The sequence below is a fragment of the Polyodon spathula genome, chromosome 6 (assembly GCF_017654505.1).
Source record: "Polyodon spathula isolate WHYD16114869_AA chromosome 6, ASM1765450v1, whole genome shotgun sequence".
NCBI classification, from domain to species: Eukaryota; Metazoa; Chordata; class Actinopteri; order Acipenseriformes; family Polyodontidae; genus Polyodon; species Polyodon spathula.
In genome coordinates, this window is record NC_054539.1 from 46,759,975 (window position 1) to 46,785,498 (window position 25,524).

The 25,524-nt window shown below is 36.8% G+C and overlaps 1 protein-coding gene across 2 annotated transcripts in view; it reads right to left on the reverse strand.

Annotated features, from left to right (window-relative positions):
• Window positions 1-25,524, reverse strand: part of LOC121317242 (homeobox protein Meis1-like) — a 68,379-nt gene that overhangs the window by 9,961 nt on the left and 32,894 nt on the right. For both annotated transcript variants that reach the window (XM_041252951.1, XM_041252953.1), the window contains exons 8-9: window positions 22,748-22,893; window positions 6,847-6,923 (exon numbers count right to left, since the gene is read on the reverse strand). In XM_041252951.1, coding sequence (XP_041108885.1) covers window positions 6,847-6,923; window positions 22,748-22,893 — 223 coding nt within the window. The remainder of the gene's footprint in view (window positions 1-6,846; window positions 6,924-22,747; window positions 22,894-25,524) is intronic.

Below are 25,524 nucleotides of genomic sequence, written 5' to 3' on the forward strand. Positions count from 1 at the left end.
TTTCACAGTATGAGGCTATTACCTCTCAACCCCCCCATAGTTCAAGTCACCAAACCAAGTCAAACATTCCCATTAAAAGGTTTCTGAACTCCTAAAGTTAATTTTACAGCATTACCAGATCATCTAGGGACCTCTGGAACATTTTGTAAAAACAAGCCGCATTGCTTATAATGAAACAACGACCTTTGCACTCCTGAATTAATATACATTTAACACCTATGTCTTCAGACTTCTGTCCTGTACGAATCACTTGCCAATGGTTACAACTAAAATTTCAATAAAACATTATTTTGTTTGAAAATAAGTAAATAATAATAAATACATTTTAACCCTTGCAGTCAGGCAAGAGTTCTTAAAGTAGTGACAGGTTTAAAGTCCCACTGACCAAAATATATGAAAAAAAGTTTGTTCTATTCTTTATGAATTATATAGCTAATTTCACATTCTTCAGCTCGACAAACATAATTCAGGACTGAAAGGGTTAAAATATAAATAAATAATAATTTTCACACTGTAAAATAGATTTTAGCTGCACCATATATTTATATATTTTACGTTTTGTATGCGTTTCTCCTTGTTTTAAAATTCGAACATTATGCTATTATGGCATATTAACCGCAGCTGGATGAATCAAATTGAGTCTTGCTTGCTACTTTTACTGAAATGAGGCCTTAAAGTAGAGTACTTAGGAATACAAAAATAAGTTACTGTAGTTCAGTCAATTCATATGAAGTCATGTTTGGCAAAGATTACTCTGTTTAGTTCTCCTCCTTCAAGCTGAAGACAGACCAGGCCTGCAATACATCATCTAAAAAAGCTGGAAAGAGGGCACAGGCCCTGCTCTCTGCCCACTTCAGAAACATAATATTGGAAATTTCTCAAAGTGCAGCAAGGCCCTCAGTCATACAAATCAGTAGGCTCAACTGTATCCACTTTGGCAGAAGGGGAACATGTGTCAAAGAGTTGGCTGTGTACAGGGTTCTGCAAAGTGTAACACATTCAAAAAATAAATGCCTGGATGACCGTCCACTATGTACACACACACACACAAATTACACTACACACATGCAGTGTGCGTCCAAATAGGTCTCTGATTGGAAGGCAAACAAAACTGCTCTAGAGCCTGATTAACGCCAATGGGCGGCTCTGTAGTTTTTTTGTTACATTTTATTTTTATAATTCTTCTAATGAAGCGTTTCTGCTTCTTCTGGATCATTTCAGATTCAAGCCACTGACAGTCCCTCTTTTTTTCTACTTGGCACAGGGTTTCCAAAACTATGTAATCTTCATCTGTACTGTACAAGTAAGACACAGGCCCCAGTGCACAGCATCTTTTTAACATAGTCAGATTGCTTGTTGGACAAGTGAAGATAAACACAGACTTTGGGCAGACACCAGCAACTGGCTAACTGTTATTTTACACTGTACGGCAGAATAGGCTTTATTCAAATATGGCATTTGTTTTTGTCTTTGACCAAATTTGGAAGCCAAAGCTTAGACACTTTTGAGGCCCTTCACTGTATACAGATTTACAAGCCTGTATAAAGATTACTGGATGTCTAAGGCGGAATAGCCCACTTTGGCATATTATTATATACAATACTTGAACAGTTTCACTTCTTATCCTAGTTTATAATCATAATTAGTGTTTCCATCAAGTTAAAGGATGACAGGACTATAGTGCTTCTAAGCTTAATTCCCCTTTGACAACAATACTTTTTATCCTCCATGAAGAAAAAGGTTCTCCATGAAGAAAAATTTAATTTGATAGAAAAAGATCTTACTTTGGTAATTGCCAAATGTGGGAAGCTTGTTTATTTTTAAATGCCATACTGCACGAATAGGGTGAACAAATAACTTGCAGAATGGCCTGTTACAACTCTTGTTTAATTAAACATTCATTGTCCTGAAGTACCAAGACACCATAAATCAAACGCACTTATGTATAAAAGTATACAATTAACAATTAACCTCCACTTAATTTAAGAATAGTACTGTTTTATCAAGAGCATCACTCAGTGATTGCTAATCAAGCATAAAGTTGCTCTCCAAACAAACCGCTTACCTATTTAAGCAATTCTGCTTTTATGTCAGTATCCTAATCCTTGATTAATCCACAGGAAGTACTTACAAAATGTAAAGACTCAACCCCTTCACAGCATTTTTATTATGTGCCTCTGGCTCTACTATACATATTTTTTTTTTTTTTTGGTGCTGTTGTTTGTTTTGTTTTTTTAATTGCTTGATCCAACAAGGAGGCATCATTTGCGCCATTTTAATGTTTTAGACCTTTTCTATTTTTTTTTTCCACAAAGTTCACAAAAATGGCGGCTGTTTAATGTAGGCTCTGCCTGCAGCATTTATGAGGTAAGTGAGAGAAGGGGTCTCCATGGGCACAGGCCTCTGCAGCTCTGAATGGTGAAGAAACACCACATTGCTGCTCAGAAGTTGTTGACACAATATAGGTAGAGATCAGGTCTGTGCAAGCATTAAATACCAGAGAGGCAAACTGTGTGCAAACACACCAGAAAACATGGACAAGAACAGACCAAAACCAGACTTGTAAAAAGAACTATAAGCTACTTATGGATTTTCGCTGATGTTCTTTTTTTGTAATAAAATGCTACATTTCTTGAACACAAAAGCTGTCTCATTGTTCTTTGTATCAATATCACTATTGTTCCCCCATATCCCCAGGGTTGGAGTGTATTTTGTCTAAAAAAATATGATAGTTTTCATGCAACTAAAACATTCACTGAGAGGGATTGGAATGGGTGCTGCAGGGCAAGTGGTTAGACTCAAAGTGACTCCAAAACACACCTGTCAGACATCCGAGATCTGCTGTGGAACATGTACAACAAAAAAGTTTGCTTGTGTCAAAGCACCCAAATAACCTTATGAATGCACTTTGTATTTATTTATTTATTTTTCTCATAAAATTACAGACACTAAAAGCAGGCAAATGAAATAAAACTAAAACTGTAATTTTACTCTCCAAATTTTAGCAACTTTAATTCCTTACAATTTTCATGCTCCTGATGCTTTGCGAATAGAATACGCAGTCAAAAAGGCAAGCTATTTAAATCTCCAGTGATTGGTGTTTGTGTTCTTCATTCCTTTCTGGGTTTAGACTGACAAGTACAGAAAAGGAAACACACTTAGCTGAGAATTTTCTGAAAAGTAGCCAACCACTTTCAAAACTGCTTTTCCTGCTTTTAAGACATTCATAAAAGCAGCCTTATTGACAAAACAATCTAGCGTTGATGTTTAAACACCATCTTTTAAAGTATTATTAAATTACTTCAGGAAGAAAAGGATGGACAATACGTGAAACCCGATGACCCCCAATTGATTTTAGATCACTTGTGTATTGAGGAGTGTCTTTTAATGCTTTTGCTTTCATAGCAAAACAAGCGCCTCTATTTGCATCCAGTTATACAAAAATATTCTGTTTTATTTGTTTATTATATTGCTACAGTCTCTTGTTGTGTCAGAGGTCCAACTGAAAAGTAGTTTAATCTCTATTTTACTGCCATAATATTGTGTTTACAGGGTGCCAAGCATAGATTTATCCTGCCAAACACTTTAAGGATGGCATCCATATCACCTGTTAGCTATAGCTACATAGGAGTGAACTGAGATTTGTCTTTTTTTTCTAACAAACAGAAAATATTATCTGATGTGATTCCAAGGCCAGCCCACGCCATCAGCCAAATCCAATGATGTGTTTTGAGGAATTGACTTTTTATCTGGAGCAACAGCAGTGATCAAGGAAACCTCAGATGCTATGAATAACTTGGATTAGAGATCGTATTATATTTAGATGAGAGCACATATATATATATATATATATATATATATATATATATATATATATATATATATATATATATGTGTGTGTGTGTGTGTGTGTGTGTGTGTGTGTGTGTGTGTGTGTGTGTGTATGTGTATAGCTATGATAAATGCATTGCAAGGTTTTGTTTTGCTATGTGGGAATATTAAATTGTACTGTATTTAGTTTGGAAGAACAGATTACTTCAGATGCCAGAATTGGTAGTAGTGCGTAAAATAAAACTGTACAATTTTAACTTGGAGGAATGCTTTGTGTTTTGCATAACCACTGATTTAGCTGTTCTATTCTGTGTATCAATACAAAATTAAAAGAAAAAAAGAAACATTTTTTTTTCAGTAAAGGTGTTAAAAGATCTTGACACAGTGTTTCTGGGTCTGACTGTTAGCATTACAGTCATGACTGCCATATTGTATTCATGTGATTTTTGCTGAGAAGGGGGAAAAAAAGAAACTGACCTTCTCAATGAACATGATCAAAGGCAAACACCACCACACCAAATTCCTAATGATTCCAAAAGCCCTTTCAAGAACAGAACTATAAACAAAGAATACACTGAACTTTGCTACCATGGTAGTAAATCTACACCCCGTTTAGTAAGACTATGTATGTGCTGGATTATTTGCACTCTGAAAGAAAAACTACAGTACACACTTGAGCATCAACTGCTGCCAACCTCTGTAAATACTTGATAGCTGAAGCCAAATAAAAGGTGTATGTATACAGTGAAAAACATTTTTATCAAGTGTGATTAGATACAAGCGGCGATACAATTCAGTTCACGCTTTTTAATAGCCGGCTCTTTCCTTTGACAGGGACGTAACCTGGAACAAGTACCTGGGAGCAGTTTGCCAGATCAAACATTTAGTTAAATCAAATTTCATGCTAGACTCCCCCTCTCATTCTCATCATTTTATGCTCCTTTTACTCATCGCCTCTGAAAAACTGGCCAGTAGGCCCCACCTCAAGCCGGTCTCTCGTCCCTATAGCAGGCCGACTCCTGGGCTACATGACATGCGTTTGTGTTCATGTATTCCCTCACAGTGTGTTGCTGCCTATAATTTATGAGTGATCTGCACCCCGTCAAGCCTTTAGCATTTTTATTTAATCTCAGCAGCAGTGATTTACAGGGCCTCATCATTAATAATAAAAAATGTACATGTGTTAACACGTTTGGGAGACTGGAGAAAGAAGCTGGGGCTCTGTTGAGTTTTTTTGGTTTTTTTGGGGGAAACATTTACATAGCAAACACCCGAAATAAATGAATTTATCCAGAAGTTAAAAAATGATTTGTGTGTTATTCCCTCAAGCGACTAAGAGTTGGCAGGGAGCTGCAATTTTAAGACACAAGGCCTCAAATAACAAAATAAAAAAAATGGAACGTTTTACTAGCTATATGTTTAAACAAAGAAGCCTGGCATCAGGTATGGATTAAACACCTGTAAAAAAAAAAAAAAAAGGATTTACTTGATTCAGGGAGGCCTCTCGCAGGTCAACTGAGTCACAGAGTTTACAGGAAGCCCGGTAGCAGAAAGTCAATTGTGTTCTGTGACTACATCTCTAAAGCTTATGGAAATGCCTAAAGCAATATCAACTATCTTTCAGTAATGTAATAAAAAGCTTTTTGTCCTTCAGTGTAGAAAAAATGGGTTTGTTCTTTTTTGGTTTTATTATGAAGAACAACTGACATTTTTTTGCATCGCTTGGGGGGTCACCAAGAAGGCACCAATTTTAGGGATTTTGCCATAAATCTACATTGAATTGTAGCTGTAAAGGCGTTATTTTTGTTTAAATAATAAAAAAAAAAAAAAAAAACAGAGGCACAAAGATCCCTCCATGTAGGTTTAATAGCTCATACCCCATAGAGTACACCACATATTCATTGCCACCATATCATTGTAGGCTTGCAGTGCCTTGATCATGTTCACACTGAAGCATTGAAACCATTTTAAAAAAGAGTGATAATATGGCTCGCTATATACTGACTTCAGACCCCTGTCTAACACAGCTGAAAAATTGATCTCCCATGGGTTGCTGTAAGGTCATATAAATTGATAACCCTAACAAGCTTCCCTTATGTCAGTCTGCCTGTGTCCAACAGATAGTGCACTTTGTAAATTAATCCTCCAAAGGCAAATATATTGTAAGCAGCTAGTCATCTCCAAGGTACTAAATTGAACAATACATGGGATTATGTTGACAGAAATTACATTTTCTGTAATGGGGTTTAATATATCTGAAATCCGTCCCATTGGCCCCTGGTCTCTATATCCTAGCAGGGTTTGTTAATGCAGGTGATGCATATATCAAGGCCCAACTTATTCGCCAAAATGGATTATGCCATGTAATCAGAGCCTTAGCAATATTAATCTCTGACACTTATTGAATGAAAAAGCTCAACGCTGGGAACCTTCTACTGGAGTTTCGGCTTGCTTTTGCCATTTTCCGCTATTTCACATAAAAAAGAATAGAATTTCCCCACCGTAAACATTTATCTGCAGAATGTGGGCAATTAATTAGATACACACAGTTATATCTGGTGTTGGGTTTCAATATTCGTTTCCAATAAGGCCGTCAGTAGCATAAATATTTGCAACTAGAATGTATTACAGTGTCACACTATAACACAAAACACACCTTGCTAGGAGGTTTTATGCCTTGTTAGGAGGTTTTATAATCTATTTTCAAGTGATTATTTTAACAGGCAATGTAGAGAAACAATGCTTTTATTTCACTGGAGGGAGGGTGTGTGTGTGTGTGTGGGGGGGGGGGGTAATTAGTTGGAAATTCATATTTGTGTATATAAACTTATATTCTTCATCACTGGAAAAAAAAAAAAAAAAAAAAACTACAGGCAATATCCCCAATAGAATAATTGATTTCAAGGGAGAGCAGACAGTAAATGAGGGTGTGTTGTATTAATTCAAATCATTAGCTGCAGGTTGCCAGAGGCTGGCGTATTGATTGCATGTAAACACAAAAGCCAAATTACTTACCAGTTGTTCACTTGTAGTATAGTGAGACCTGTGTCTTGTGCCAACTGCTTTTTCTGTTCTTCTGAGGGGTAAGGGTGCTGAAAGATAAGGGAATAAAAAAAAAGAGAAATTTACTAAGAAATATTAGTATGAAATATCTTGGCAAAGCAGAAGTCTCAATACAGTCATTAATTATCGTGAAAGCCGAGGTGTGTCTCTTTCCCAGAATCATTAATGGAATATAAAATCATGTAATTAATGGCAGCAAAAGGCAAGCCAATTATAAAGTTAAGTGAAGTGTAGAAGGAGCTACATTAATTAGGGTACTGCCTGTACAATCTCACTCAAATTTATTCTAGACAGACTTATTTAGCTGCAACGGTCTGAATGCATGATGGAAAAGTGAAATGTAATATTAGTTAGAGAATGGAATACGAAAGGTTTGTTTAAAATGGCCTTGCTGTGCTACCTAGTGAACAATTCCAGAATTATATTATATGCATTTTGACAATGTAATAAATTAGTTACTCCTGTATACTGTTCCGTTCATTTCATAATTTTCATAATTAGTTACACAGAAAACTGATTTCTTAACCCCCTAACACAGCCTACCAAATTTAGAAAAAATCTATTTTTAGACATTAATATAGGACTAGTAGTCCCTTTAGAGAATCTGCCATTTTAACAAAGGTTGGGTGAATAACACAAGAAAATGTACCTCTATTGATGCCATTTGTACTGTGAAAACTACTAATTCCTTTAAAGTCATTTCCACAGAAAGTATTTACCACCAAATATCATAAAAAAACGCAGCGAACCTAACCAACTGAGCAAACAAAAGAGTACAGTTTCAGCTCAAAACAATTCAAAGGGGTTTGCAGCATTAAAGGGCTGTTTATTTGTGTCGTTCATAGCTGTTTTTTATAGTATACCACATCAACACAATAAACTGCTTCATGGTGACAATTTTCACCCTCGCTCTTCGTGAAATGGATCAGTGATCAACCCCTTGCTGTTTTTCAGAGGCTGTTGAGATCCAGCACTATAAAACCTTTACCTCCTAAACCATCACTGGATTAAGCTGTAAGAACATAAAACTCAGGAAACTGAATCACTCCCTAAGTTGGCAGCTTTGTCTTGAATTTAACTATACTCTATTTTATGGTTAACTTGCAAAGCTTGTGAATGTGATACTTTGTGAAATTAGACATGGTACCAAAATAAAAATTATACACTGTATATCATAATATATATATATATATAATATATATATATATATATATATATATATATATATATATATATATATATATATATATATATTATATTTAAAAACTTTTTAAATTATTAAGTCAATAATATATGCATATATTTATTTATTGTCATTTTGTGTATGCCAGTATTGAGTAAGTAATAGACCAAAACTGTCTCATAAGAAATTCAATTTTTTCCTATGTAAGTTCTTTATGTAAGCAAACTTTAACTTACCAGTGCAGCAAAATATCAGAAAGGACTTTTTTTTTTTTTTGGGCTCTCAAAAGTGCCACCCCAACTGGACTTTAATGCAACATTCAATAAGAAAACTTTGTAAAAATGACCTGTAAAATAGTCCCAGTGGAAAATATAAAACAATGCTTATAAATTTTGCAACGACAGGGTTACCAAATGCTAAATACTGCGCAGGTAACAACATTTTGCACTACAGGAAATTCCCTTTTTTCTCATTTATATATGTGCATATTTGTATGTATTGTTATTAATACAAATAATTTCCTCCACTTTCTCTAGTTTTATAAAAAAAAAAAAAAAAAAAAAAATTCTTACCATTCTTCTCTGTCATTTTCATGTGATCTGAATTTAGGTAATTGATACAAACCGTGTCTAATTTCATGCAGTAAACTATAATTGCAATCCTGCCTCAAGCTACTGGAATGGAGGTCTCGTCACCATGCAGCAGTTTCAATGTTCAGGATTTGCTTTCAAAAGACCGTACTGGGGTACATTTAGACATTTCAATAATTAAGTCACTGTAAGGAAAGTAACTGCTTAAAAATGTGAGAAAACAACATTCCTAAGGCACGGTTTCCTTAAGAGTCACCTGATCACTTAATACTTTGATTACTGGCTCAGAGCACTACACTCTGAAACAAATATAATTGTTCTCATCATATGAAAGATATGACTTCAAGAAATTAGTTCTTTCATCTTAACTTTTATCAACAAAAAATGTGACCTCTTCTCAAATTTATGATACAGTCAAATATAAGTTCCCCAAGAGTTCCCATGACTTGACGATGAACCAGCATGCTGTAGGCGATGCTACTACACAAACATTGACTGTTCTGTTACTTTCCCACCCACTGGCTCGGTGAGGCCTGCACTAGAAATCTAGCCAAGCATCATGGTAAAGCTTCTGCTGTTTTTTCCAAGACAGTAAATAGAATAAAACCTTTGCCAAGCCTATCACTGCAAGTCCCCTTCCAAGGCATTTATAACCATTATTTGTCTAGCAACTTTTCCCCTATATTGTCTGTATAGGGGGGAAGTTGGTTGCTCACTCACTCTCTCTGTATCCTCTCTCACAATTTGAGCTAGTTACAGCTTAAATATTTAACGTCTATATCACTTATCAAACACCCATCATAACCACAATCGCCTCAACCCATCAGAGTTACTTTTACTGTTGTCCAATAATGGATAATTTGGACACTGCAAATTGTTGAGTGTATTGGCCTCATACCATTATCTCTTAAAAGTTTAACTATTTGCAAACAATTGATCGGGATGGGAACCTGAGGAAGGATATGTAGGAGGCCAGAGGGAGAAAGAAAATGCATTAGGATGGAAAAATACGCTTAAATATTACAATCAGAGTGATAGACTGGGACATTTGGATCTACATTAACACCTCAAAGATGAGTATAGCCCATAAAACAACACCTTTAGACTGTAAAGCAAAGTCAGCTTCCTAGACTTAAACCAGCACACGAGCTTTTGAAAAAAGGGTCATATCCAGTAACAGATAAAATGCACATACAAATAGGAAAATGAATACTTTAAAAACAGAATAATTTGCTTGAAGCAAAGGGCAATTACTTTAAACACAATGCTTGTCAGTGTTCTTGTGTTATTAATAACTACTATGTTGGAGGCTTATGTACAGATGTTTCTGTGTTAAAAGAGGTCATGTGTATTGTTCACTTTCCATGTAAAATCCAGAATGTCATACACACTATTACAGTTCCTTTCACACAAATCAAATGGATACCCAACAGTGACACTATGTATCCAATTTTAACCCTTTTCCAGACTCAGAAAGTACAGGGCACAGTGAAAACTGAAGCAAATAATTCATTTCCTGTGCAAAATGTTATGCCATTAAATTAAATGCATTTAAAAATGTCACAACAGACAAATCTTGTTATATGTTTGGCAATGAAACTGGGATCAAGTGTTTTCTCAGGCTCTATTGATGCTAAGCAAAAGGCATCAGAAGCACAGATGGAAAATGTCCAGCCTCCTATCTTAATGAAACTTCTTGTCCAAATGTACTCCTTTCATCAAAATTTCCACCACTGTCTGCAATTGCGGATGCCAGGACAGTGATACACTTTTTCTATCTTATCTTCTCTTGTAACCAATATCAATAACATTCCCTCTCTTGCTGCCTTTCCTTCTCTTACAACACATGGTAACGGCTGCAGAACATTTCCAAATAATCTTGAGCAGAGCCTGCCGCCGAGATAATGGCAGGCAGAACTCCTTCTCCACTGTAAGACCCCCTGGATTACGAATTTAATGTGACATGGACAGGAGAAACCGTAGTTAACAAAGCTATGCCATTAGATGCCTTTTCTGAGAAAAAAAAAAATTGTTTGGACAAAAAACAAAACAAAAAAATCAGGAGTATATTTATTGATGGGTTATACTTTAAAAGGGTTTGGAAACAAGGCAGTGCAAAAAGAAATTAGCAGGAGGAGCCTTGGCAAACCTCCAACATGCCCCTTATCAAGGCAATGTTCTGCTACTTGGCTGAATGTGTTGGGAGAACAATTTCGGAAGTCCTTTTATCCCTTTGCCTCCATCTCTCCTCCTCCACGGCAAAGTTGAACACATTAATACAAGCTGACCTTGAGCTAAACTCTGGTATGTAATGAACAGAACCTCCCTAAAAAAAAAGCGCCTTATAGACTTTTGTTACGTTTAACTATTTAACTGCCAGGCTTTTTCAATTAAAAAATATTTAAAAATTGCTATTAAATGAGCTTTCGTTCTTCCCCCCAGCTGAATATGATCAAAGATTCACTTACTACAATGGATTAACATTACAAAAGTGGTGCATGGTGTATAAAAAGCTTGAATTATTATCAGCACAGGCTGATACACATGAGGAATGCAAAGATGGAGGATATATGGGGGGGGGGGGGGGGGGGGGGGTGTTGGTACAAAAATTGTACACATGCACTCATTCTCTGTTACAATCACACAGTTAATGAATACCAGTGGTAGAGAATTTAAGAAGCTTCCCCAATAAGCAATTGTCCTTTGTCTGTTCTAAGCCTAGTTTTATGGCTTCTGCCTTCCAATGAGGGGGCAATGCAGAACTTCACTACTGATCAAAGACAAGTTTAAAATTAAAAAAGCAGCATAACAGGTTTCTATCCTGCCTAATTTATCTCTTGAAATATTTTCCAGTAAAACAAAATGTTTCCTCCTGACCTTCTTTGTTCCTTTGTTCTGGCTCCCTAGTACACAATCTCATTCCACACAGATGGGCTGAACGCATTGCTTTATTGAAGTCCTGTGTAACTTTTGTGAACTCAAAAATTAATTCTTCCAGATTGCAGTTTTGTTTCCATGCACTGAAATGTTTCTGTCAAGTTTTATGCTTTCACCTTAGTATTTCTAACCCTTAATCCAGAAACCTTTTGGCTGGCATCTCCTATCAATACCCCTACCCCCACAAGGAAAAATCTATCGTTTTTGGTATGACTCCTAAATAAACAGAACTTGAGGTTCAACTCCTAAACATTTTATTCATGTATTCACACAGAACACATACAAGTTTGCAACCTTACTGTGCACAAAGCAAAATCATTTTTTTCTGGTATGTAAAGAAGGTTTCATTTAGAAAAAAATGCAGTTCCCTAATGATTTAGAACTGCTATACCATTATCTAGTCACTAAAAGAACAAGCACGAATGTAACTATTTCTACTTAGACCAAGTAGCTGTGCAACAGCATCAGACTCTCAAAAAAATTAAAAAGCTGTCTCTGCTACATTGATTAATCTGTCCAATTTACATCCCTGTTTTGTTGATTTTCAATGAAAGTACAGGAACTTTGCCTGTGGGCACAGCACACATCATGTAACTTCACTTGGTTTGAAAAAGTAATTAAAGTATAAGCACTGAGGGAATCTCATGCAACAGACAAGTTCTATGGAAAAATCAGAATACATCTAAAAGTTTATTAGAGCATCATAATTGTTAAGCCTTATTCATGACAGTGATAACCATGAATAAAATAATAATAATGTAGAAAAGAAAAAGTTAAAATGTTGTTATTGCTAAATATAAGCTTAATATAAACAATGTAGATTATCATGGCAAAGTGGTTAACAACTCAATTCACTGTAACTCATTTAAACCATTTAACTGAAAGACAAAAGCCTCACACATAAAGACAAACGTAACCTATATTAAACATAAATCCAACAGACTGTCCTCCTGTCGTGTCCCCCCTCCCCCATCCCCCAATCTGTGTAAAGCACTGACCATTGAAACAGAATCGCTGGGCCTGCTATTCCAAGATAACAAACTTCTAACCAAAAATACATTTTGGGCTGGTTAAAGTACTAACCGACTGATAAGGCACTTCATGCCTGTTTAGGTACAAGTTCCATTAGAGAGAAGCGTCTTAAATTAAATCTGCATCCAAATCATTACACAAGTTCCACCAGAGCACTGCTTTGTATAGGAATGAATGCTGTGAAAAGCAGCGATTTCAAGCAGGTGGTAATGGAAAAAAATGCTTTTCCTCCCCTTAAAAAAAGAGTGCACCAATGTTCAGTCCAGCCAGCGGAGAACAATGTCAAACTCACACAAGCTTCCCCCCATGTTAGCTGGGGCCGTGCAAGCCGACACTTGCCCTACGTGTGTTCATTTTCCCAGTTAAACTACTTCGGGAGTACCATATCTCAGTAGGGATCATTGTCCCCATCAGAAAGCTGTATTTAAGGGGGATGCTTGCTGTTCCACACCTGCTGCTTAGGTTGCTATGTAATAAGGAGTGCATGCAAACAGTGACTTGAGCTTGCTGGACTGCAACTGATGAGTCTGGGATAATTCAGGGGTGATTATGTAGTTTACTGGACCACTAAACCTCTTTAAGCTTGTAATTACTGCCTATTTGAGTAAAGAACATTCAAAAGCAATTCACTGCACCGTGCCTACCACAGCTGGAAGTAGACTGCCAGCAGTCTGCAGTGGACATTAATATCTACAGGGACATGGATTTGAGCATGGCAGGTACAAATAGTAGCAATAAAGGTATTCCTGCCCCCCTCCACAATCCTGAACAAATGAACAGCATGGTATGCAAACAACAACTTGTCTGATTTTGTTTGCAGGGACAAAATTAAAAGGGTGTTTTACAATGTTACAGCTTGGCTTCATTCCTGGATAAAAGGACATCTTACAGTAAAACCCTGAGTGTCTGAAGATTATAGCAAAATGTTGATTGTCCTTGACCATGCTCACAGTATGCAACCTGCTAAAATCAGACTGGACCAACCCAACTCGTACCTGCAATAACAGACACAGACACACACAGACACACACACACACACAGAGACAGACACACACAGACACACAGACACAGACACACACAGACACACACACACACACAACGCACATTCTAAACCATGGGAATTAAGTTACGATCTTACACCTTGCTGCCAAGTCCCAAGCTTTAACCTTAGTTAATACCTCTGAAATGCGATACTTGAAGGAAGTAATTTCAGGACCACAGTAAATTCTAATAACCTGCTGATATTATTATGTTATTATCATAATTACCCTTTTGCCCTCACTATTTTAATTAATGCTCATTTTAAGGGTCTGCAGGGAAAATAAAAGTATCCTGAGGATGGAAAAAAAGTTACAAAATAGGTCAAAGTATTTTGCAATTGCTCCCTTATGTCTCGTACATTCTCTGGATAAAAGAATCACACTGTTATATGAAGATGTCTTTTCCCTCAACCTGAGAAAGTTCAAACTCCAAAAAGCACAATGTCTTCTACCAGTGTAGCTCTTTACAAATCAATGATTTTATCTGGTGTAACGAACAAGCAAGCCACCTTTTAATGCTCTTGTTTTCCTGGTGCCTCTATTAAAATATTAAGCAGATATCTGAATAGAAAAAAGCTTAGCCTTCATGTAGTCTCGACCATGCTCTAAAAAGCAACCCAAGAAAAATATATAATTTAGATTAATATTCAGTTAGTTTGCAATTGTTAGTAAAGTGTGCAACTACCAAGAAGGTGTCCAGTTGAAATGTGTAGACAGTACATTAGTTAAGTGATTTAAAACATCAAAATGCCTTCTGTAATATGATTCTCCCCCTTTGCCCTTTCAAAAAGAACATGGTGAAATGAATACATCAGAAAACAAGGGTCCATTAATTCAATGGCACATATAATACATATTTAATAATTCAATACATGCTTACTTTAGATGCTATTTAGTAGAATACGAAAGATGTTGGGGGTTAATATTCCCATATGGTGGTGTCCATTGTTTTGCTGTGCAGCAATCAATGGGAACAAAGATAAAGGCATCTTAAAAGGGTCTAGGATTCAACACAGCTGTGATATGGGATCCATTAAACAATTTGCAAACTTATGGATAATGGCATAAAATCAATTAATGTATTTTTGTCGACGTCATTTGTGTTAATGACTGAGTGTATACGTTTCTTCTCAAACAGCGGTTATTGTTTTCTTCGTGCTCACCCCAAAAACTACATAATGCCAAACTCTACCGTGCATTGTTACAGATATATAGTTAATAGTCTTATGCTTCTGACAATGGTAATTAGCCAAGACTTGCATGTTACTGTAAAACTGCTAATAAGTGACAGCGGTGAAAGTGACTCAGAGGATTAATAAATCATTATAATAGAAAACGTAATTTAAGGTAGGCCTACATGTAATGCATATTTGTTTAATGCAGTTATTACATTTTTAAAAGTTTTGATAATTACAAGCATGCTGAAAGTAGGCCAGATACAAACCTCTTGGTGTATTTTAATGTTTTTTGTTGTATTAACAATATACAAGTTTGAGATTAAACAATAAATTATTTTTGATAATAATACTTATTGCTTTTAATGTTTATTTTTTAAAACATTTTAGAAGTTTGTATTATTATTATTATTATTATTATTATTATTATTATTATTATTATTATTATTATTAACAATGGTAGATCTAATTCCGTTTTTAAATACAAATTTGTACTTCTGCTTGTTCATTTTCCAACATATTGCATAGGCTACTGTATTCTTGTTAACCAGTGCATATAAAAAGACCACAATACTATTTTCACTTTATACCTGAGGGTGTACAATACAATATAATTTTGTTATAAAACAAAACTGTTACTTAGTTCCCACTGGCACACAACCTTTTAACAAAGTTGCTGTAATGTTTAAATTGAGTTATGATGTTGCTACAAGGTTGCGTGTTAGCGGCTTCTCACTGACCGCATGAAGCATGTGAAGCATGTGAAGCATGTGAAGTTAGTGATCTAATACAAACGCCAGTCTCAAATAATCGCCGGTCTCCAATATACGCAGAGTCTGCTGGCAAATATTGTAAATAAAAGTTTTACGGTATATGTTGTCCTCCATACATATATTATACTGTGTATATACAGTACATACTTAAGCACTAGTGTAAGACAGAGATATAGCCCTCACTGAAAGAATGCTTTCTAGTTATGCCTGGTATATACTAAGCCCTAGACCATAAGAACCACCATACCGAGCATTTTTAGAAGACGTGCTACCCCAAGACGGCATCTCATGATCAATGGCTGCATCATCCGTGGCTCTACTACAGTGAGGCCCGAGGTCTAAGCTGACAAACACAGCCTTTGTCCGCGGCCAATCAGTAGATGTAAGCACACTGGCCCTGTCAGGTTGACACATCATTCAAACGACAATGTCAGCGAGTATTAACGTTCAATTATCTGTCTTAGAAATAACCCTCACCTTTATGCATTGTGAAATGATGTGCTTGCCAAAATGGGAATCCAAAAGACATGCCCGCAATGGCCAAATAGCCAAGAGCTGGCATTCCGATACCGTAATGACATTTCTCCTCACAACTATACTGACTATTTTTGTCATAGCTTTCCTACAATAACCACACCCGGAGTTTGCCATGTCTGTGAAGTAGTAATTTTTATTGGATTTACAAATTAGTGAATCCCCCAATAAAAGCCTACTGCTGTTTCGCACCTACTAGATCTGGTAATGTTTGTCTGCTGCTGTCAGTCTAATAACGTTTAACTAAACTAACATACAAAGGTTATCAGCTGCCACTAACTCCTGATAACTCTTCACATGCAGCTGTTAATGAAAAAGGCACAACAGAGTGAGAACTAGTGTCAGCTCTGAGATAAAGGCTTTCACAGAATCTCTGTTTATTTGGACAACCCTATTAAACCACATTACCGAGACCCGGAGGCTTAGATTATCTAGAGAAGGCATGGCTAGGGTAACTCCTCCAATCTTGTTAATCTGTATGCACCTATAGAGAAAAAAAGATTCTAAATTATAGTTGAAGTTAAACATTTCCAATGGTACAGACCTTCTTAATATTTGATGAGAAGCTGATCAGCCTTACATCTAAAAGCACAGAATACACTGAAATAAATGTGTTGCTTCTGTAGATTTCAGCAGCTTAAATGCTACAAGAATTGCACTTGAAATGCCCTTTAGAGACGTTAAAAAAGGAACTCCACTTCCCCCTTCAACTAGATACAAAAGATTTATTTTTTAAACTCTGCTTACAGTAGGTCAGCCATTGGAAGTATCTGCTATGATCAATCATTGCAAGGATTCATTTACATACAAACGTCGAACTGACAGCAGAGGCAATCCTAGTTTCCCACATCAAGCTGGTTGATGGCAATCCTTTCTTTAATTCGGTCTCTGATAGTACACCCTGCCGTTTATTCAGGCCGCCTGTGAGGGTTGAAAGTGATGAATGCTGCTGAATACCGGTGGTTATTTTGGTCCACAAAGACTACCCCCAATGAGCTTCTTACACAGGGTCCCAGGGGCCTGTCAGCCTTGTAATTGATGATGTTTTCACTCCAAGGTGTGAGACTGGGATGCACCAGAGCTCAACAGGGAACTAAAGTAGATGAATTGGCTCAGCTGCACCCTTTTGCCAGCGTCTTTTAATAGGCATAAACTCATTACTTCCAAATGTTCCTCAATCTCTTCAAAACAAAAGACAGTCAAACTTCTGCGACATAACTGGCTCAGTCTGCAGGCTAACCTATGGAAAATACTGTAAGGCTGCTAATACAAAATTACAAAATAATCAAAGATCTTAGGCTGCTAAATTTAATCAAAGATCTTAGGCTGCTAAATTAAAGGTATAAATATTAATGTGAATGGCTTTTTCTTGTCATATGTATATACATACAATACAGTGCATCTATACACAGAAGGAGCAAGCTAGTTTTGAACTTTCCCTGGAAGTCTATGCTTTTTTCATTTCTATTTTCAAGTTTATGGAATTTAAGTCCCATGAGCTGTGAGCAACTGTGATGTGATGTGGAAGTATGAGAAGTAGGCTCCCTGCCAAAACCCGTGACAGAATGCCTAACCCAGGTTGCTGTGGGTGACCAGTGTGCTGACATTCTGGGGCTCCGGCAATAAACAACCAATGACTAACAGCATTTGAAGCCTTGGTTACCCATGACCCTTAATGGTCTGGACATTTTGACGATGTAGTTCAACAGGCTCTCTCGTTCCACTAACTGTACCATGCTCACATTTCCGAAAGTAGCATTTCTATGACAAGCAGTCAAAGACACTAGGCCTGTTAGCGTGCCAGAATCTTTGAAACACACCTATGTGATGGCTGAGTTGACAAAGTTTGAGCAGTATCAGCTGACAAAAAGACGAAAATATCTTGAAAGAACTTTAGAAACTTCACTGTTTTGTGTCACTTTGAACTGATTTAATAACCCAGATGCAAAAGATAGGAGAGACACACATTGTATGGCAGCTAATGACCACTGACGTTTGTATTTGCCATGCTGGAAGCAACAGCGGCAAATATCTGAAATTCGTATCTCGCAGAGCAGTTTTTGTGTCCTCGTCATTAGAGATTTGGTTATTTTCTAACACCAAAGGCTATAGACTCTAATACACGACAACAAGCAGGCTTGCGGCTACAGTAACCACCAACTATGCTGTCCGAACCTTAATAACAAGTTTCATCACAGTGTATTGACACCATAGCAATGGCACTGGATGAGGGTAACTGACAAGATTCTGTCATCACTCAGTACCGCATTACACAGCCCAGGCCTGACAGCTTTCAGGACATTTTTTTCTCATGCATTGTGAATATTAAAACATACTCATAACAAGCCTAACAGAAATGTTTTGTATCACAATCTTTTAGATTAGTTTATTTCACCTTACTTTTTCAATTTAAATTATCTACATTCATTATCACAAAAGAAATAAAAAATATAGATGGGTAAATAATTTCGACCAAGAATAGAAATGCCATGATGTGGTAGGACGGAAGCCCGTGCAATGTGTGTGTATGAGAATGTAAGGTTGGCAGCGATGGGGTTAAATCTGTCTCCGCCAGCAATTACAGGTGTGGCCATTCCCCAATTAGGTAATTGGTGCTAATTGAGGAGTGGCCACATGTATAAAAGGAGCCAGAAATTGATTGTTTGTTGGTGGAGTTTGTTTTGTTTTTTGTAAAGTGAAGGAGAATGCCCAGCATATGAGTGTTTATTCTTTTTTGTTTGCACCTTTTGTTTTGGCCCTTATGCCTGTTTATTTGTCATTTTGTTTATTAAATGTGCACTCTAGTGGTTAAACTGCAGCTTCCTTGTCTCCGAGTCTCTCTTCCTGCTGATAACAGCTTGGGCCGTGACGCTATCCTGTCACACATGAAAATACATCATATAATAAAAGATAACTGCAAAAATAGCAGTTTTGACAGAGCTTATTTAGAAGCCTGGCTTGTTTTCCATTTACCTTTGATCAAGCTGACAAAATGTAACATTAGCTTTATCACCAGTCACACAAAGCACTCATTCACAGTGTAATTATCTCCCTCATTCATATATTATTATGTGAATTCAATATACAAAAATCCTATACACCTAGTTTTCAAAGCCTTAATTCATAGCAGGGTCATGTGCTGAACATCTGTCATTCTGTCCTAAATTCTATAAGGCAAAACAAGGACTCTGCAACCTGATAGATTTTTCCTAGTTTTGACTGAAATTACTTAAGCATTAAAAACCCATCAATACATAAAGGTCAACTGCCCGTTGCCAGTTCTTCAATTTAGAATTTTGTGATAGATATTTCCCTTCAATTGGTTCGGTTAGAACGCTAAAATGAATTATGGAAGTTTTCACACCTGTTTCTGTTCAAGAACTGCTGCATTGAGGTTTATCTCATGTGCTTCCAGGGAAAATAACTATCCAGGCATTATTGCATCTGTGTGCAAAGGGTGGTAAATTAGATCCTAATTGCATTAACAGGAATTCTGCCTTCCAGTTCAATTTTTACATGAATACTCTGTAAAATATTCTAAAAGCTCTGCTGTGGTTTATTTTTACGAGCTGTGATTGCGGGCTCCTTTTGCATTCAGACGCTAAATATTCTGTTTACAAATAAAGGAAGAAGCAATGAGCCAGCTTGCCAGGGTAATAATCTGTTGTTCCAGCAAGCCCTCACAACGTCTGCATGGCAACAGTCTGAAGCCTGGGTTTCATCTAATTACTCTATCACATAATTTCACAAATTGCCTTTTCATTGGGGAGCCAAGTGCAAAACACAGTCACAGTGGGATTTCGGGCAATGGCTTTCATTTACTACTCATTTCTTGTTAAATTAAACAAGAAAATACCCAATTGCGAAGGGGGGGGGGGAGGATAAAAACCTCCAATTACATGCAAGGGAAACCAGAAAAAACAGAATCCCACTTCTCCTTAGGACGCCAGCCATAATTACGCCTTTATTGTTAAGATGAAGCAAACCAAAAACAATGAGGATAAACAAAATCAACATCCAACTATAATGGTTGGGTTGTGGCTTTTCTTTCTAAACATGCATTCACCCAGAATGAAGTTGGCACCTTTATTTTCAAATATTATCCATAAGCGGAAAAGATCCTTCCATAAATCTATTTCCAAGCATTTTTTTAAAAAAAAAATATTAATTCAGAACAAACACTAAAAACTGTCTGGAATGGACCTGTAGTAACCAATTCAAGGCATACTTAGTCTGCTAATGAATTCTAAACAATGGCTCATAGTTCTTTGTGTGGGCTTGGTAAAACCCATCTACCCACCCCTCCCCAAATGAAAATGACTCCACGAGCTCTTGCACACAGCAAAGCACCCACTTTCCATGCCATGGTAATGCCTACTTTCACACTCATACTTTGAGCCGGGTTGAATTCCTCAGAAGCCCTGTTGTAAAAACTGTAAGACTTTATAAAATTTCTAACAGCACACATACTGACACCTCCTACTGATTGATACTGCACATTTTCCAAGCCGTGTAAACACTTACCCAGACAGCACAAGCCCGGGCTTACGAAAAAGAGACTAAAAGGTGGATTCAAGCAAAATTAATACATGGCTGCTTTATGACCCATGCTATTTACCTATTTTACAGTTTTTCAAAATTCCAAGCTGAGGCACACACCATTGCATTGGCATTAGGACTGCATCTATATAGCCTTATCATTAAACATCTATATACACCACAGATCTGTAAAGTTTGACTGAATGTTTCTATTGAATGACATAAAAACCCCCAAACAAACATGTGATTGTTGAAAAATAAATTTAAAAAAAAAAAAATTGATTTCAATTTTACTGGCAACAAATACTTTAGGAAAATCAACATCATTAATATAATTTGACACCACAGTTGCCTCACTGTATTTGTTGGTGTAATCCAGGTATTGTTTTAGTACTCAAAACCTTATAATAATGTAATACTAAAATCTAGTTATTTAATCTCATTGATGCAACAAATCACATCTCCTTACATCTGCATTTTACATAGAAAGGTTATGACTTATGATAAAACTGCCAGTCATCCTTTTACTCTCAGTCATTAGGTACACTTTTTAAATAACTGGTGTTACTGTTTACTTAAACATTACTATGACAGAATTCAAGCAATTAAAAATATTCAGTTAGCTGTGCTTCAAAAAGCTGAAATAGTCCATATTATGTTTCTTTTTTCTATTGTAGACATTAATCACCAACTGTGAAATGTAGTAATGTATGATGAATGTACTTATATAATCACCTATCACATTAAGGCATTGAAAGGCAATTTCAAATATGAATGTATGCATACATTACTGCATACCCTAAGATATGTGTTTAGCAATTGAGCTAAATCACAAATGCCTTCTGTTTGAATTTCAAAGGGTTATGCACTTACAAAACTGTTCCTCACTGGGTCTTTAGCCTTAAATTATCTCACATTTTGCTGTGCTGCTACTTTAAACTTTTGTCAACTTTGGACAATGCTAGGATCAGTCAATGATGTGTTGATTAATACAGAACAATCCAGTGATGTAAATAAACCCTTTTCATTAATCTCATATGATGCCCAATGTCCAGACATGTAATACAAACAACATGCACACAGATCCTAAACTTATATTCAATTTTACAAAGTATTTGTGTGATAGCATGAAGGTCTGAATGTGCAACTGTATTTCATCCACAGTTCGGATTACAGTGGTATGACTTGCAGCCTCAGAAAGTGACAATACTTCCATTAGAATAGGGCAGCAGATCAGACCAATTCATTATGGTTCCTACTGCCAATATCACCATGGTCCTTGGCCTTTAGAATGAAAACAGAAACCATTCATCTTAGAGCTGTCACGTTTTGCAATATCCTTTGCAAACTCTAGAATTTCAATGAATTCAGCTTAGATAGATTATCCAAAATTACATAATGCATTATGCTCACACATTCACATAGTCAGGTCACCTTTAGACTGTTGTGGCACCCACCCCTTCAACATACTATAACATCTGATGGGTCAGTCTTTAGCATTTATATATTGTATTGGTCACACTGTACTAAAATATTAAGATACTGTCAAGTGGTAATAAAAAAGGAAAAAAACAAGACTTATCAATTATTTTAGTCTGTCTCTTTAACTCGTACCCCCAGCAGTTAAATTGTTCAGCTTCAAACATATTCTGCTTCAAAGCTAAACATTACCATGATTTGATTAAAGTGGGGTAAGGTCTATTGTGAATGATAGCTGATAATGCTTAGGACTAAGTGCAGTAGTTTTCATAATTTCACTGTTTATCTATTCAACTACTGGCATGTCTGTGTGTGTGTGTGTGTGTGTGTGTTTGCGTATGTGCGTGTGTGTTGTGTAATAGTGTCATTGTGTTTGCTTGTGACTGCGGCTGTCTGTTTATGTTATCTTGCCAGGGCCCCCTTGTAGGATTCAATTTTTAAATGTACTCTCCTGGATAAATAAATACATCAGTAAAACTGTGCTAAAATTAGAATATTCCTGAACATTTTCCGTTATTAAGAAAACATGGCGGAAGCAGCAGCAACTCAATGGGAATGAAGGTTTACTTACTGTGAGATGCTGGAACAGCCAGGCCCTCATGATATTTGTAGCTACTTTGGGAAAGATTCCTCGTTTTTTATTGCGCTTTTTCTCCTTGTCGGGGTCATCGTCGTCTCCTGTGCTGGGTGAAGCAACGCTGTTGTCCAAACCATCACCTGTCAAAACATTCAGGGACATTTGTTTGCATTTAGTTTTCAAATCATAACAGAGTGCCAATGAACATAGGATTAGAAATTGCACTATTCCTTTATAGTAACATGATCTCAAACCATATCAAGTCAAGTGCTAAAACCTGCATTGTGTGGAATGTTTCTATATTAAAGCCATTGAGTTGTTGCCTAAAAAGAACTTACAGGCCACAGTGAACTCTTGCATTGAAACTCAAGAAACCAATATATAACAGCAATATTAATTTTTTATTATACAATACCATCACCAGTGAATGTGTGGGAGTTGTATACAAATACAAAGAGATGATAAAAAGAACAAACTGCAGCATTACAATCAAACATTTTGTAAAGGTTCTTATTGCAACCTGTCAGCACTTGATACGGTTTCAATAAGAGCAGGCGGTTAAAATTGGTAAAACAGGGTTGAAAGCTCAGTGTTTCTGAACTAGAAACAGCACTTAAGGTCTATTGTGCATTTAATGAATACATACAATGTACATTCTTAATTTATAACCACAATTATTATAAGCATTCTATACAGCTACGACCAAGAGCCTAGAACTGAAAGGCCTTTTATACTGATATGCAATTTACCATATAAAATAATAAGTCATAACAGAAACATGAGCAAAGAAATGACTCAACAGCATTGAACATTTCTATGGGCTAACCTACTTTTCTGTCTTCAACAGGAAGAGTAGCCAGCCAAAGAACTGGATACCGGTACAGTTATTTATTGATTAAATATAAAGCACTTCAAAACCTAATGCCATTCACTTCTCTAAGCCCAGATATCCATATTTTAACCCTGTCTGCTCCTAAACTCCTCTGGTTTCATTTAGCAGGCAACACCCACCACCTGTCTGAGGAGCATTCATTGATAATTTATGGAAATATCTGCTGTAATCCAGTGGAGATTAATTTTTTTCCAGCTTTGTGCATCAATAGAATAATCAAGGCCTTAAAACAGCCTTTGCTTCCCATTACCTCAGGCAAAAGAATTTCTGAAAGCAAGCCTTTAGGGCACCTGCATTATATACACCATTAGGAGAGGAAAGGCTTTCTACATTCCGTATAAAACACTCACTAGAGCCTTTCCTGTTTTCTCCTGCTGTAAGAAAGAATCAGCCCTAGAAACAGAATTTTGTAAGTGAAGACGTATGCAGATACAATAGAGAAAGCTTTAAACAAGGGCCTGCTTCCATGCACTCACTCACTGTGGAAGTGACCTGGAAACCCTCCTTTCACCCATCCTCAGCCAACCGCCCCCCCCCCCCCCCCCCCCCCACCCAAATAACAAGTTTCTGTTACATCATTAGCTCAAGCCAAAAACAGCTTTGGCTTAATGCAGTTTGTTCTTCCTACTGTTTTTAGGCAAATAGAGCTACCCTACTCCCATCTGGGAGGGAAATTACACTGCTGGTTTGTAATCTAAGACAAGATTTTCATTGGAAGCAAATGCTTTCAATCCAGTGTAAAGATTAGTGCATGTTTGGGAAAGCCTAAAATAATAAACTCTGATCTTGTCCCATGTGAGTTGTTGAAACAGAGGAGGAAAGACTGGATATAAGGCTGGAGACAAGATCTTGAGTCTTAGGCAAGCGATTTTGTTTGCACTCTAGATTTTTCTCTCCCTCTTTATTATTAAAATGTTTAACCTCGTTTTCCCAATATTTTTACTGGGAAGGTTGACTGCTGCAGGCTTAAACCTTGAAGAAAAGTCTAAGCCATCAATTTTATTGGCATTTCCATTTTCACTGCAATTTGATACAGATCACCTCTGTGAGGTCTGGGGCTAATTTTTTTTTTCTTTTTTTAACTTCAGTGAACTAACTTGGAAAGCGTCAGGTTGGGCATATGGCAGCAGCTATAAGCCACATTTATAAAATGTCAGCAGCGACTGTGTTTCAGGAGTTGACTTCTCCCGCCGCCAAATAAAGGCAAATTATGAAGGCAGGCTGAAAAGGTGGAAATAATCATAAAAATGATGCTAGTCCATAAACAAGCTTACAGCCTCATTAGTACAGCAGCAGGCTCCACTGGGTGATTTATGCTTGTTTTGCTGATGTCATGAGGAAATGCCATAGGGCAACTTTGGCCAACTGCTAATGGTTCGTGACAGCTTCTTAACAACTAGTACAAGGGATATTGTGGTTTTGCTAGTGACAAGAACTAAAAACGTCATATCATCTGCTCATGTGTCACAGAGTCTGTGTGGCAATTAAAAAGCAGGACAGTGACTTAGGGAGGCCAGAGGCTTTGCAAGGTGCCCTGCAGCTATTTCTGGAGAGAGTATACACAAGGATTTTTATGACCCTGACAAACTGATGCAACGCCCCTATGAAAAAATCAGGTTAACACTCTCAGAATTGTTGTCACAGAGGATGGGCCAGCTCCTGTCTGATCACCCCTGACTGCAATGAAAAACACCACTCACCTTCCCTCTCAAGGCTTTCCGTGACACTATCAGAAGCATTTAGGATAATCCATTATGATCTGATTGTTAACAAAAATGGCACTTAAATTGGCAATACCTTTTTCTTTGTTTTTTGCACATGAAATCGAAAGGGGCCCGCTATTTTTCTGCTCCATCACAAATTAGTGCAATGGCCTTTC